The sequence below is a fragment of the Nomascus leucogenys genome, chromosome 3 (genome assembly GCF_006542625.1).
Source record: "Nomascus leucogenys isolate Asia chromosome 3, Asia_NLE_v1, whole genome shotgun sequence".
Taxonomy (NCBI): domain Eukaryota; kingdom Metazoa; phylum Chordata; class Mammalia; order Primates; family Hylobatidae; genus Nomascus; species Nomascus leucogenys.
Window position 1 is genome coordinate 35,766,737 of NC_044383.1, and position 15,221 is coordinate 35,781,957.

General features: G+C 48.9%; 1 protein-coding gene and 1 pseudogene across 4 annotated transcripts in view; one reads left to right on the forward strand and one right to left on the reverse strand.

Moving 5' to 3' along the window:
• The window catches only part of CRTAC1 (cartilage acidic protein 1), a 165,661-nt gene extending 158,809 nt beyond the window's left edge, over positions 1–6,852 (forward strand). For all 3 annotated transcript variants that reach the window (XM_030808752.1, XM_003255312.4, XM_030808748.1), the window contains one exon: positions 6,138–6,852. In XM_030808752.1, coding sequence (XP_030664612.1) covers positions 6,138–6,248 — 111 coding nt within the window. In that variant the 3' untranslated portion in view covers positions 6,249–6,852. The remainder of the gene's footprint in view (positions 1–6,137) is intronic.
• Positions 184–5,999, reverse strand: LOC105739534 (annotated as a pseudogene). The gene is made up of 2 exons (XR_004029134.1): positions 2,139–5,999; positions 184–813 (listed from the first exon to the last, which is right to left on the reverse strand). The product of XR_004029134.1 is annotated as an uncharacterized LOC105739534 (transcript).
• Positions 6,853–15,221: the final 8,369 nt, after the last annotated feature.

A 15,221-nucleotide genomic window follows, 5' to 3' on the forward strand; every position in this document is an offset into this window, starting at 1 on the left:
TCATGCCCCTGCAAAGCTAATTTTTCTGGGAATGCATTTGCCCACGAGTTTCTCTCTGGTCTGGAATCTGTCTTCTGTCTTTATGAGTCAATCCAGGTAGAACAGTCTCTCTTCTCCCACGTCTCATTCTTGTGGCAGAGTGAGAGTGGGATTTGGAGTCAGAGACTTAAGTTCAAGTCTTTGCTCTGATACTTACTAGCCCTTGTCAAGCTACCTAACCACCCAGAATGTCAGTTTCCTCATCTGTAAAATAAGATTTCAACACCCCAGTGTTCGAGAATTAAATGGATTAATAATGTACATGAATGTTCCTGGCATTTATTAGGGAATCAGTGAACCCTTGGATAAATATCTATTTATTCTATGCCAGAATCTGAAGCCTGCTATAAATCTGTATCATGAGGCCATCATATAACGAGGTCCTAGTATCACTTCTGCAATAACAATAATATCTTACATTGGAGAAACAGATGATTATTTATAAATATGCACATTCTCATAATGACAAAGCTGAGGCTCAGGAAAGTTAAGTGAATTGCTGGGGGTGGGAAGGGGGGCAGCTGACACAGCCCTCTGACTCTCTTCACACTTTCCCACTTCCTCCATTGTCCCTGATTCAAAACCCAGCGCAGCTCCAGGATCCTCACATGAAGTTCTGCTGTCCAGCAGACGCTGAAATGACAGGCCCTTTGAACATCCTCTTGGAGGAAGAGTTGTAAGCTTGGTGCAGGCTGCCCTCGGCACTGCCAGGAGAATAAATCCTCCTAGAAGTCGCCCGAGAAGGGTCATGCAGAAACCTCCAAAGTCTGGGCTCTGAAATGAAGGAAAGAAACCGACATCACCAAGCATCCCTTTCATGCCAAGCACATTCATGGCCAGTTTCTCACTGACTCCTCAAAACCAATTGTTCTTAACGTTTTTAGGGGGTTGCATACCCCTTTGAGAATCTGCTGAAAGCTGTAGATGCTCTCCTCAGATAACGACTCATAATATGCACATGAATGCAGTCAGGTCGAGGTTAAGAACTCCTGGTGTGAACCTGGGCTGTTTTCAGATTTTCTTAGGCATCAGAGACCTTCCCTTTTAGAGGCCCCACCCACAGCAGAGCAGACATTACATTTTCACACACACACACACACACACACACGTAACATCACACACACACACACGTAACATAGAGTTGCAGTTGTCTGTTTGGCATATGTGTTACAATTCCAGATATTTAACAAAACATTAATTTCAAGTCTGTCCTTTCTTTTCCTATTTTGTAGCCAACAGGCTTTTTTGGTGAATTTTATTGAAATATGTCACCACTACAGACAAATACATAGCTCCTAAGTATACAGCTCGGTGAATTCTCGTGAAGTGAGCACCTCTGTGTAACTGGCACTCTGGTCAAGAAACAGAACATCCTGAGCTCCCAGAAGCTCCCCAGGTCCCCATCCATTCACTACCCCCGACCCAGGGTAATCTTGATCCTGACTCCCAATCAAAGGCTAATTTGGCCTGTCTTTCAGTTTCGTATAAGGGGAATCACATGGTGCATATTCATTTTTGTGTCTGGCTGCTTCTGTGGAACCATAAACTTCTTATTCAGGTCTCAGGCATTTTCAGAGGTGTATTAAAGGCTTATAAGCTGTAGGTACTGTCAAAATCATGGATTCTCAGCCTTAGCTTCACATTAGAATCACCAGGGAAACTCTTTAAAATCCTGATGCCCAAGCTGTCCCCCAAAACAATTAAATCAGAATCTCTGAGGATAGGATCAGGCATTGGTGATTTTTCATGCTCCCAGGTGACATCCATTGCCACCAAGGTTGAACACCTCAGGTCTAAACAACTCTGTGAGATATTAGTCTCGCTATTTTACAACTGGGGAAACTGAGGCTCCAAGAGTCTTCGTCTGTTAATGTCATGAAGCCAGAGCTCAAATTCAGATCTGATGTGGAGTGGTGTTTGCCTTGCCTTATCCCTAGGTGAATAGTAAAGCCCAAACCAGGTGGTGATGCCTCCTGCCTGGGACCCCCTCATTGTGAGTCCTTCTAGAGGTGTGGAGAGGGATGTGGAGTTTCCCAGGCTCGACAGCCCAGGGGCTGGCCCTAGGGAGAAAGTCACCGGACTCCACCTTTGCCCCTCACCTCTGGAAGCCAGAGAAAAGTCCCTGTGGGTGGCAGTGGCTGCCAGCTGGGGAGCCGTGGGGGAAGTGTCACAACAGCCATAGTTCTTTCTGCCTCCACCTTTGATTCCCCGAGTGCAGTGCATAATTCTGCCACTCAGTGGCACCTCGAGCTTCTGTAAATCCTGTGGTTTCACACACACTGGGCCTGTGGCCAAAGGAAGGAAGGCAGACAGCAGGGTGCTGGCGCAGGGAGAGGAGCGTGTGCAGCAGGAGCTTCCTGAGGCATGCCTGGGTGGCTGGGGCCTCACTTGGGACCTGGGGGACAGTCTGGCTGAGGCTGGAGCTGCTCCTGGGTCTTGACGGGGCCTGTCCCTGGCTGGCAAGGTGGGTGCAGGGACATGGCTGCAGCCAGACCCCAGAGAGACAGGCCACTGCCTGTAACTAAGCCGGCAGAGAGAAACCACACCTCCCCAGGCTCACAATGAGTCGGGTCCCCCACTACCCTTCACCGGGCTGCCTCTGGGTCCCGCATGCCTGCGAGCACAGCCCATGCACACTCCCATGATGCCCTGGAAGTGGAGGTGCCAGCCCAGCCTCAAAGCCCAGGCATAGCTCCAAGTCCTTCCCTGGGAATCTGCCTGATCCTAATCCCAGGACGGCTGAGGCCCTCAAGCTGCTAAGCGGCCTCCAAGGCTGGATCTGTCTTCTTCCTTGCAGTTTGGAGTCAGATTGCCTAGATTCAAAGCCAAGATCTGCAACTTCCCAGTTACTTAACTTCCATGAGCCTCAGTTTCCCCATATGTAAAATGGGAAATAAGAATCCATGCCATGGAGGGTTGCTGTGAGGATCGAATGACTAATTATGTATAGAGTCTTAGCCTAGTGCCTGGCACATAGGAAGTGCTAAATAAACGTCAGCTACTATTAATATTATGATTACCATTTGAAAATGGAAGGGTTGAATGCCTCTCAGTCAGATAAGCACCCGGATTTGGTTTTACCAGTTTAGTAAATCCTCACCCCCTCCCCAGGACCTCCTCTCTAGAAGAGCTGAGTTTGGGTTCAAATCTGGCCTCGAGGTAGAACAAACTTCCTATCCCAAAACAGAATGAACCTGCCCTCATATTAGAGAACACCCTCACTTGTGGCAACCCACACATGGCCCAGGTTCCAGCAGAGGGAGTGAGTCCAGGCTGCACACAGTTCAGGCAAGCACCAAGCTGCCCTTAGCGGCAGTGAGAACAAACATGAGAACCACCCAGAGGGGACTGCCCAGCCCCCACCCAAGAGGCTGGAGCCGTTGTCCCCACAGTCTGATGAGCCCCTCTCTGGGAACAGGCCTGAGTGTGTGACCCCAGTCTCCCTGCAGCCTCAGGCAGCTTCCCACCTGGGTGCCATCCCTGTGGTAACAGAATGGGCACTAAGTCGGGATACCGGGGTTCCAAGCTTGGGCCCTGTTATCATCAACCAGCTGTGTGGCCTGGGGCAAGTCACCCACCCTCTCTGGACCTCTGTGACAGGATTCAAGTGATCTTTAAATCCCCTCCCAGATCTAACATATGGTTTTAGCAAAGTATCTGGCACATAGTAGGTGCTCAATAAATTATAAAATTCAAGACACAACTCTGCTAGATTCCAACATCCAGCTACTTTCTCCATACTTGATCTCGGCCAAAAGGCCGAGAAGTGATCATCCAGCTACTTTCTCATCTTCAGTACTGAGTGACCTGAGTGATCCAACTCCCAACAGGACCCAACCCAGGGGAAGAGCTCAAGAATTGAGGATTTATTGATATCATTAATTGATTACTTTTGGCCTGGCTTTCAGTCCAACCTGTTCCCCCACCCAAGGCTACAAGTGCCCCAAAGATTCCAGATTAGAGGTGCTGAGATGTCTGCCTCCCCAGTAGACTACAAGCTCCAAGAAGACAGAGTTCATCCTGCTCCCCATGTGAGGTCCAGTTCAGGCAGCCGATTATCCCCTCATGTGGTCCTGGGGCATAGAACTGACCCTCCATCGTCATGGGGCAGAGAAAGCATCACAGAGCTTCACGCTGGGCAAGTTCTTTTATTGGAAAAAGAAAAAATAAAAGGCCATAGCACTGCCTGTGCCCAGCCCTCCCATGGGAGATGCACAGGTCAGACACAATGCCCAGCCCCACAGGGGCCCAGGGAGGGCATAGGCCGCGGCCAGGGGCTGCAGTGAAGCCCACTGAACTGCAGCTTTCCAGGGGGGTCCTTGGACCAGGACTCACTTGGGCCCAGGACTTCCTGAGGCTGCAAGGACTAGGCTGACTCTGCTCTCTGGGTAGACCCTTGTTTCCCACATGCTGCTCCCATGTCTGGTAGAAAAGCAGGCCTCTCTTTGATTCCAGAGAGCTACCTCCAGTGGCTGGTCTTGCACATCCACTTCTAACACCTCCCGCCAACTGAGATAGGCAGCCCCTTTCATTTCATCTTCAGGACACCAGCCCCAGGGGCTGCTCCCATCCCACCTGCTCCTCTGGGCCTCAGAAGCCGGGCATCATTGGCTAGACATCTCCTTTCCCTGCAAGGAGGGAGTTCGCCTTTCCCCTGCAGGCTGCTGGCACCTTTGAAGGTCCATGGAAACCTCATCTACAAAGCCTTAAAGAGCCCCAGCCCCTGGGCAGGCTGAACACACAGTGTCTGTAGCCCCATTGTCATGGGGAGCTGACAGGGGGCACCAAAGGCCACCAAAGTTTGGCTCTTCTTTGCTAGAACCCCAGCTTCTCTTCCACTAGAACATATGCAGTAGAGTACGTTCCCTGGTAGCCCTACGGGAGGGGCAAGGGGCTTTTGGACATTTACTTACAGGGGGCCAGGCTGGACCCACACAGGGAAGAAGTCACAGACCCTCAGGTAGCGAAGACAGCAGGATGCAGAGAAGCAGTCGTTGGCCTAGCAGCCAAGGGGAACACACAAACACGCTCACACACACATGCACTCACCTGCATACGTACACACTCATACACATGAACACTCATACACACATGCTTGTGCTCACACTCATAGAAATGCACATTTGTGCACACATGTGTGCACATGTACTCACACACACACAGGTGTGCTTACAAATGCATCAACATTCATACACGTGTGCACTGGTGCACACACATGGGCTCACACACAGGCATGCTAACACACACAGACTCATACATTTATGCACACTGCACTTACACACATGTGCACTCACACATACATTCACATGTGCATACACACAGGTTCTAATCTCAGGAAACTGGCTCTAGTTCAGGAGATTCAGGCCCCGCATGGCTACATCTCTTCACGGAGTTTCTCCAGATCCCCATATTACCTCCCAGCGCCCCAGGCTGTGTGCCCCGCAACCAGCACCTGGCAGCCTGCAAAGTCTCAAAGTTGGATGCTTCTGGCAAGGCCGAGCGGGCCTCTAGCTCTGGCTGCAGGACAGGAAAGCCATGGGTCTAGAAGAGGTCAGGAGTGGGCTGAACAGCTCCCAACCACGGCACCCGTCTCCCCACACCTTGAATTTGGTGGAGGCAGGATCATAGACAGGCCAGGGCCCTGCAGGGGCATGAGAAGGAACAGATACTGGGAGACAGCCATGGGAGAGAGTCCTGGTGGATATGGGTTTGGGGGTGAGGGGTCATGCAGTGTGGGAGTCCTGTATGTGGCAGGCCTGGGCCCCCCTCGCAGGGTTGGGAGAGGGGCTGTGGAAGAGAGGGGCCGCCTAGGTTGTGTTCTCCCCACCCTGGCCTTCCTAGGAAGATCTGTCTCTGTGTGGCCCAGACCAGCCCCATCCGGAAGGGAAAGCCCCCAGGTCAGGAGATGGACTGATCCAGCCAGGGGTGAGGGACAGGGGGCATAGGTTGATGGCCCACAGGAAATATGAGGCCCGTCACCCTCCCTCCCACCCTGGGCAGCAGGGTGGGCCCAGAGAATGACTCAGAAGCGGGTGCTCTGGTAGCGCAGCCGCCGCAGGTCTGCGAGGCCCTCACTCCGGCCATACACCTCCCTACAGGGACTCTCGGCCAGTCACCGGGCCCCCGCCCCACCACCCCCACCGCTGCTGCTGCCACTGCCGCTGCTGCTGCCGCTGCTGGAGCTGCCACTGCTGCACCGGTCCTCGTAGATGGAGATCTCAATCTGGGGTCGGCGGTTAAGGAGAGCTGCGAGCCCAGCTGCTGAGCAGGGGTCGGACATGAACCAGTGGATGGAGTCCAGCAGGGGAGTGGGAAAGTGGGCTTGTGCTGCTGCCTAGACAGTAGGGATGTAGAGGCCTGGGAGCTAGACCCTCCCCAAGCCCATCCATGCACATTACTTAGCTAACAATTAGGGAGACTTGTAAGGCCGGGCCCTGTGCTGGGCACATAGCTGTGATCACAGCAGACAGGATCACTGCCCTGATGGCACTTACATTCCAGTGGGTCTAATGACCATATCTTAGGACACAGATGTGCCCAGGGAGGTGGTGTTACTGCACAGGAAGTATGAGGACTTTAGTGTCCTGAGTTCAAATCCTGACTCAGGCACTCACAAAGCTATGTGACCTTACACCAGTCACTTAACCTGTTAGCTATCCATTATCGCATCTGCAAAATGGGGATTAAGAATAGAATCTTGGGGTTAGTGTGGAGATTAGATTAAATGTATGTAAAACACTTAGCACAAAACCTGGCACATAGTAAAGGCTCAATAAAAACAAGTGCCTCTCACTGGGCTTTGTCAACATGTGATTCTGGGTGTTTGTGGTTTTTTGACTCTGTTTCTCCTCAGTTTTCCAGTAAACCTTATTTTTTTTAGCAATTCTACTCGTGTTGATGCTGGCTGGGGGGAGGGATTTGTGCACACCCAGATCACACTATTCCAAGTGGAGGTGGAGTCAGCAGAACCATGCCCCACCCCCTGTCCAGCCTCTCACCAGGACTGAGACCTTGGGGGAGTCACATCATCCTAGACCTCATGTCTCTCATCTGCGAAAGGAGGACAATGGGACCTGCCACAGGAGATTCCATGAGGATTGCATGACACTGTGGACCTGTAAATGAATGTGGTGATTTGCATATTCCTGGAGGGGTCTTTGTAGTTAAGGGTGAGCCTGGGCGCGATTCCTAGCTCCCACATTCACCAGCTGCACGACTCTGAGAAGGCTGCTGGGAATAATCAGAGCAACCCACCTGGTAAGATTATTATGAGAAGTACATGAATTCATATTTTCAAAGCACTTCACATGATAGCTGGCATATTCTAAGCACTGATTACATGCAGCCCAACAAGTGCAAACCCTGAAACTCACAAAGCCTCCAATAACTTAGGGTGGTGGAAGAGGGCTGAGGACCACTGATGGGGGGATTCCTGGGAAAACCTGAGTGGAGGCCCCCAAGGTGACCTCGTTTCCTGGCAGCCTCACCAGGATCTCTACTGGTTGGCAGTCCTGTGCCCTCACACAGAATAGCCCAGAAGGATACAACTCTCATCCCACGCTCCACGGGGTCTGTGAGTAGGAGGCCTCGAGGTGCAAAGATCTTCTCATTCTGCTCCTGGATGTAGCGGGAAATCTTCTTGAGAACCTGCAAAAAGAGGAGCCAGACAAGGATGAACGTGCCGCAGGGCAGCCCTGAGGGAAGGGATGCACGGTGGGGCGGGAGGGGCCACCTTCTCGTAGTGGGTCTCCATGCAGAGGAAGATGAAGTAGGCCGTGGCGCAGGCCAGGCAGCCCTCGAGATAGGAGCTGCCCCCAATCTTCTCAGCCTCTGCATAAAAGCCGTTGAGGGTCTTCACAGTCTCTTCAAAGAGCTGCCGCTCGATCTGGAGAGGGGGACAGAGCCAGGCTGTGGTTAGCCTCCCTGGAGTGTGCACAGTCACAGGTGGGGCTGGGAGTGACAATGGTGGGGCCATGTAGATGGGGAAGATGACATTGGCACACAGGCAAGACCAAAGAGGCTGCAGGCAGAGCAGAAAGAGCACTGGCCTGGGAGTCAGGAGACTGGGGGGCCAATCCAGACTTGGCCATCAACTAACTGGCTGCGTTACCTTGAACTAACAGCTTAACCATCTAGGCTTCAGTTTTCTCATCTATAAAATGGGAAAAAGAATGGCTGCTTGTCCTTCCTTGGAAACAGGAAACTCCCATGATATCCTAGATGTTTTCTGCAGAAGATCAGAACAAGTATTCTAGTGACTTTGACACGTCCCATCTTGCTGGTTGTGAGAGAGCTCAGGACTAGATTCATAGGGGTTCTCCATGTTTGGATGGGGCTGCATGAGACTGCTTCAGTGAGACCTCAGGGGCATCTCTCCAGGAAGGGGCATTTCCTTCTAGCTCATAGGTCATCCACAACACCACTGCCCTGTGTGTTTGGATATCTGAGAAGCTGTCCTGCCCGTTTCCATAATAGGAATAGCTAATATGTATTAAGCACTTTCTATGTGCCAGGAAATGCACTTTTTCATTTAACCCTCATAACAATTCTAAAAGAAAAGTACTACTGCCATCCCCATTTTACAGGTGAAGACTGCTCTGTGGTCCTAAGACCACGCGGACCACGAACTGCTCTGTGGTTCCAGCTGCCACCGTCTCTGGCCCCTTCACTGGCCTCCCTGCCCCTGCTCCTGCCCTAACTTCCTGTTAAAATCAGATTATGTCACAGCTGTGATCAAGAGCTCCCACAATCTTCCCATCTCTCTGCAAGTTAAATCCAAGAAGTCCTCACAATGCCCGCTAGGCCCTCCATGACCCAACCCTGCTACCCCTGGGCCCGTCTCCTCCTCTCCTCCTCACTCAGTACCCCTGCTTCTTGAAATTTCCTCAGGCCCTTTGTGTCTGTCTCCTTAGCTGCCACACTTGCCCCTGCAGGCTGCCATGACACCCTTAATACCCTTGGGTCTCACCTTATTCAATAGCCTCCCCCCATGCCCATGATCATTCACCTCTCCCCAGCACACCCAACCCCCCTGACATCCTCCCATTATTCTTCTAGTATTTGTTACCTCCTGAGCGAGGTATATTTACAGTTGACCCTGGAACAACATGGACTGAACTGTGTGGGTCCATGTATATGTGAATTTTCTTCTGCCTCTGCCACCCCTGGGATAGCAAGATCAACCTGTCCTCTTCCTCCTCTTCCTCAGCCTACCCAACATGAAGATGACAAGGATGAAGACCTTTATGATGATCCACTTCCACTTAATGCATAGTAAATATATTTTCTTCTCCTTATGATTTTCTTAACATTTTCTTTTCTTTAGCTTACTTTATTATAAGAATACAGTATATAATATACATAACATGCAAAATGTGTGTTAATAAACTGTTTGTATTATCAGAAGGCTCCCAGTCAACAGTAGGCTACTAGTAGTTAAGTTTTTAGAAAGTCAAAAGTTATATCCAGATTTTCGACTGTGCAGGGGATAGGCACCCCTAACCCTGTGTTGTGCAAGGGTCAACTATATTTGCTTGCTTTTTCATTTTCTACACCATCTAATAGAAAATAAATGCCATGAGTTTACTCCTATATCTCTAGAGACTAATACATACTCAATAAATACTTAGTGACTGCTAAGTGAACTTGTCCAAGGTTACAGCTCTGACCCCAGTCTGTGCTCTTCACTGTGTAACACCAGACAGCCAGGAAGGTCACATTCCAAACTCAGCAGGTGTCAAAGTGTCAAAATAGTAGCCCTATTTTTCACATTCTTTATAGTACCTTCTTCCCCACTCATGCAGCAGGACCAGAACTGCTCATCACACAGTTTAGGGACCTCCCTGCCTCTCCAGGACAAAACCTCTGTCCAAGAATAGTTAGAAGCTTATGAGTTCCCCCTACACAGACCTGGGGAGAACTCATAGAGAAAATCCTATGAAAATCTTTCCCATCTAGTCCATGTCACAAGCCCTGCTGCTCCACCCTGGGGGTCACCCCGCCCTGAAGGACAAGCATGCTAAGATGAGAAAGAGACCCACATTCTCTCCGAAAGCTGGCTCCGGGTCATATCAGTACAGACCATCCCTGCCCCCACTTCCCAAACCCATTCAGATCTGCCTGGGCTGCTGAATGAAAGCTCAGGATCTGCCTTCTGGCTTCCCCAGTCCCAGGCCCACTCTAAGGCAGCCTAGGATGAAAGCTGCGGACACCCCTGGACCAGAAGCAAAACTCAGCAGCTGATGCCTCACAGCAGCCTGAGGTCCATGAGTCACCCAACTAGCTGAGTCTAGAGGCAGAGGCTGTAGGCAGAGCCCTTGGCTGACTGCCTTTTATGCCACCCAGCAGACTGTGGGATGGTGCATCTGGCTCTCCCCTTTGCCCGAGGCAAGAAGAAGGGAAAAGCAGCCTGCAGCTCTTCCTTTAAGTCTCCAAGCTTTCCCTGCAAGACTGTGGTCATGAAGGCATCTAGTTTGATCTGTACCCACAAAAGATGCAATTGTGTCAGCAAGAAAATAAGAGTCCTGTGAAAAAGCAGAGAGGCAGGGCACTTAAGCCCATCTGGTACTTACTAACTCCCGTAAGTCACTTCTTTCTGGCCCTCGGTTTCCTCTGCTAAATGGGAGGGATGGACTAGTGTGGAGCTTCTCAAAATTTCATGCATATCTGAATAACCCAAGGAATAGATTAAAACCCAGATTTGGATTCAGCAGATCCAGGGAGGGACCCGAGATTCTGCATTTCTGTGAAGCTCCCAGGTTATGTCGATATTGTTGATCCAAAGGCCACAGTTTTAGCAACAAGGAATTAAGGTTCTCAGCTCCAGCTGCACACTGAAATTATCTGAACAGCCTTTAAACCCTATGATGCCCAAGTCTCCCCCACCAGGAGATTCTGAGTCAATGGTCTGGGAAGGGGGAGGATAGGTCAGAGCAGCAAAGATCACCACTGCCCTGCCCTACCCAAGCTGACGCCCTGCAAGGTTCCTTTTTCAAAGCTCCCAGGTGCCTCTAAGGTGCAGCCGAGGATGAGAAGCAGCACTGTTTCTGAAGAAGACCAGCTGAACAAGACTAGCAATTCTCCAAGTGTAATCTATGAACCACTTGATTCTGATTCACCTGGGAATTCCTCATTAAAAATTAAGGCTTAAGACCTAGTATTTGGGCTGGGCGTGGTGGCTCACACCTGTAATCCCAGCACTTTGGGAGGCCGAGGAGGGCGGATCACTTGAGCCCAGGAGTTTGAGACCAGCCTGGGCAACATGGCAAAACCCCATCTCTACTAAAATTACAATAAATTAGCCAGGTGTAGCGGCACGAACCTGTAACCCCAGCTACCTGGGAGGCTGAGGCAGGAAGATCACCTTAGCTGGGAGACAGAGGCTGCAGGGAGCTGTGATCACACCACTGCACTCCATCCTGGATTTCCATCAAGGGGAAAAAAAAAAAAAGACCTAGTATTTGATAGCACAGCAGGGTGACTACAGTCAATAATACTTTAATTGTACATTTTAAAATAACTAAAAGAGTATAACTGGATTGTTTGTAACACATAAGATAAATGTCTGAAGTAATGGATGCCCCATTTACCCTGTTGTGATTATTACACATGGCATGCCTGTATCAAAATATCTCATGTACCCCTGCTAGGTACCCACAAAATTATAAATAAATAAATACTAAAGTTTAAACAATCACGATTAAAATTCATTTTAAAATTAAGATTTAAAGCTATGCTGATTCCAGAGCCCCACTCCTAGCGAGTCTAATGTAGTTGGTTTGGGCTGCAGTCTGAGCATCGGGATTTTTTAAGCTCCCCAGGAACCTCTAATGTACAGCCAAGGTTGAGAACAGCTGCTAATAAATGGAGTCTTCTGAGCCACAATCCAACAACTGAATCAGCACCGCTGGACAACACCTGTATCATCCAGTAGGACTCAGGAATTTCCATTTGTTTAACAAGCTGTCTATATCATTTTTAGGCAACTGAAACTTGACAGCTGCTGGACCAGAAAATCCCTGAGATCCCTTCAGCTCTAACTTTCTATGAGGAGACAGTAAGACAATATTAAGAATCATCCTTTTGATTTTTTAAAATTCATCCCTTTGAAGTGGCCAAACAGGTTATGTGTCCTTTGATATTAGGTGTCATAGGATCCTGGATAAAATACATTCCAATAAGAACCTCAGTTCCATCACAGCCCTGGGTTCCAAGTGCAGAAAAAGGCATCCTTACCCGGCTGTCCAGCTCTGGGGGGAATTTGGTCTGGAACTGACAGATGGTCCCATCGCTGTAGTCTCTCTGGATAAAGACCTTGGTGGCCAGTGAGGCACTTCGCCGGAGCTCCTGCAGATTGTGGACCTGAGGAGACGTGCAGGCGGCATGTGCTGAGAGTGACCATCCATCTCAGCATATCCCAAATGCAGGGGTTTCCCAGAATGTGGGTCTTCCAGCACTAACACCAGGAAAGTTCCCAGCATGCAGAGACAAGCTGGGCACACTACAGGTGCTCCAGGAGGCCAAGGGAGGCAGGGCTGTGGAGTCTACCCAAGAAGCTGCCTTGAGCTATCCCAGAAAGATCTTTTAAAAGCCTAAAGCAAGGCTGGGTGCAGTGGCTCGTGCCTGTAATCCCAGCACTTTGGGAGGCTGAGATGGGAGGATTGCTGGAGTCCAGGAGTTAAAGGCTGCAGTAAGCTGTGATTGTACCACTGCACTCCAGACTGGGTGACAGAGCAAGACCCCGACTCTAAAAAAATTTTTAACAAGCCTAAAGCAGGGTCAAAGTTGAGTCTCTCTCTCTCTCTCTCTCTCTCTCTCACACACACACACACACACACACACACACACAGAAGAACATTTCATACTTTCATTCATTCACCAAGTACCAAGCATTCCCTTGTGAGACCCTGTGCCTGGGGAACCCAGCACCGAACAAGACCAGTGCTCCAGTCCTGCCAAGTGGAGCTCACAACAGAGTTGGGGGCAGGGAGCAAGTGGGACAGAGGAATACCTGATGTACCCCTGAACTCAGAGACTGGGGTCCAGGCCAAGTTTTATGGCCCCGGCCAGAGAGCACCCCGGATGCTTTTCACATCCAGCACTTCTCACCACATGAAACAAAGGGCCCATGAATGTCCAAACTTCCCCAGAGAATAGTGTAGATGAAATGGACAGAGGCCAGAAATGGAAGAAATAGCCTTCCCTGGCAGGAAGGAGAGGGGAGATATCTGTCCCTTGTGCACATCTGTGGACTTCACATTGGCACAGACTCTAGTGTTTGAGGGGAATGGGCTCAATTCCACAGAACAAGCCCACTTTTTCCACCTCTCCAGCCTCAGTCATCCACATTCAAGACAAGCATCCCACTGGTTGAAATGTGCCCAACACTGAGACCACGTGGAGACCAAGCCCCAAAGGCAGAGTGAACAACAGCCAGTTCATCCCATGTAATTAAGCTGGATCCATTCAGTCACTCGGCTCTCATTTATTGAGTCTCTCCTAGTGCCAAGCTCTGGGGGTGCTGAGCAAAAGAGTCTGTGAGCTCCAGGCAGGAAGACAAGTAAATATATAATGAATTAGACAGTGACAAATGCCACAGAGAAGTAATATCTTACCCAGAAATGCTCGCTCAGAAAAGGCCTCCTGAAGCCTGTGTTGAGTCATAAAGGAAGGCCAGGGGTTACCAGTAGTAGGGGGCAGGCAGGGAGCGTGGAGAGGGAGGAAAAGGCAACCCAGGCAAAAAGAGAAGCTTGCGCAAAGTGACAAAGATAGAGCACATGGTCTACTAGAGGCAGATTTCAGCAAGACCGGAAGTGGTTTGCAGATTAGATAAGAAACAGTGGGAGATGAGACTGTAGAGGAGGCAAGGGTCAGATCACAAGGAGCCGGAAAGATTCCTGCTGAAGGGGAGGATTTAAGATGAAAGATACTTAAACTTGCTTAAACACTGGGGAAAGACTGTGTTAAAGATCAGTTGGTTATAGGTATGTTGCTTTATTTCTGGGTTCTGTGTTCTGTTCCATTGGTCTATGCGTCTATTTCTGTACCAGTAACCCATACAAAACCTGTTGTGTTGGTTATTATAGCCTCGTAGTATAATTTAATGTCAGGCAATGTGATGCCTCTGGATTTGTTCTTTGCATAGGATTGCTTTGGCTATTCAGGTTCTCTTTTGGTTCCATATAAACTTTAGCATTGTTTTTTCTTTTTTTTAGCATTGTTTTTTCTAATTCTGTGAAAAATGATGTTGCTAATTTGATAGGGATTGTGTTAAATCTGTAGATTGCTTCGGGCCACATGGTCATTTTAATGATGTTGATTCTTCCAATCCATTAGCATGGGATGTCTTTCCATTTGTTTGTGTTATCTACGATTTCTTTCAACAGTGTTTTGTAGTTCTCCTCATAGAGATCTTTCATTTCCTTGGTTAAATGCGTGTGTGCATGTGCGTGTGTGCGTGTCTGTGTGTGTGTGTGTGTGTGTGTGTCTGGCTATTGTAAATGGGATAGGGAAAGGACTCCCTATTCAATGAATGGTGCTGGGAAAACTGGCTGACCATGTGCAGAAGAATAAACTGGACCCCTATTTCTCACCATATACAAAAATTAATTCAACATGGATTAAAGACTGAAATTTAAGACCTGAAACTGTAAAAATTCTAGAAGAAAACCTAGGAAAAACTCTTCTGGATATTGGCCTAGGCAAATAATTTATGATAAAGTCCCCAAAAGCAAATGGAACAAAAACAAAAATAGACAAATGGGACTTAATTAAACTAAAAAGTTTCTGCACAGCAAAAGAAATAACCAACAAAGTACACAGACAGCCTACAGAAAGGGAGAAAATATTTGCAAATTATGCCTTTCACAAAAGACTAATATCCAGAATCTATGAGGAACTCAAACAATTCAACAAGAAAAAAAACAACCCCATTAAAATCTGGGCAAAGGACATGAACAGACATTTCTGAAAAGAAGAAATACATGCTGCCAATAAACGCATGAAAAATGATCAACATCAATAAGCATCAGAGAAATGCAAATTAGAACCACAGTGAGATATCATGCTACACCAATCAGAATGGCTATTATTAAAAAAACAACAGATGCTGGCATAGATGCAGAGAACAGAGAACACTTATACTCTGTGGGTGGAAATGTAGATTAGTTCAACCTCTATGGAAA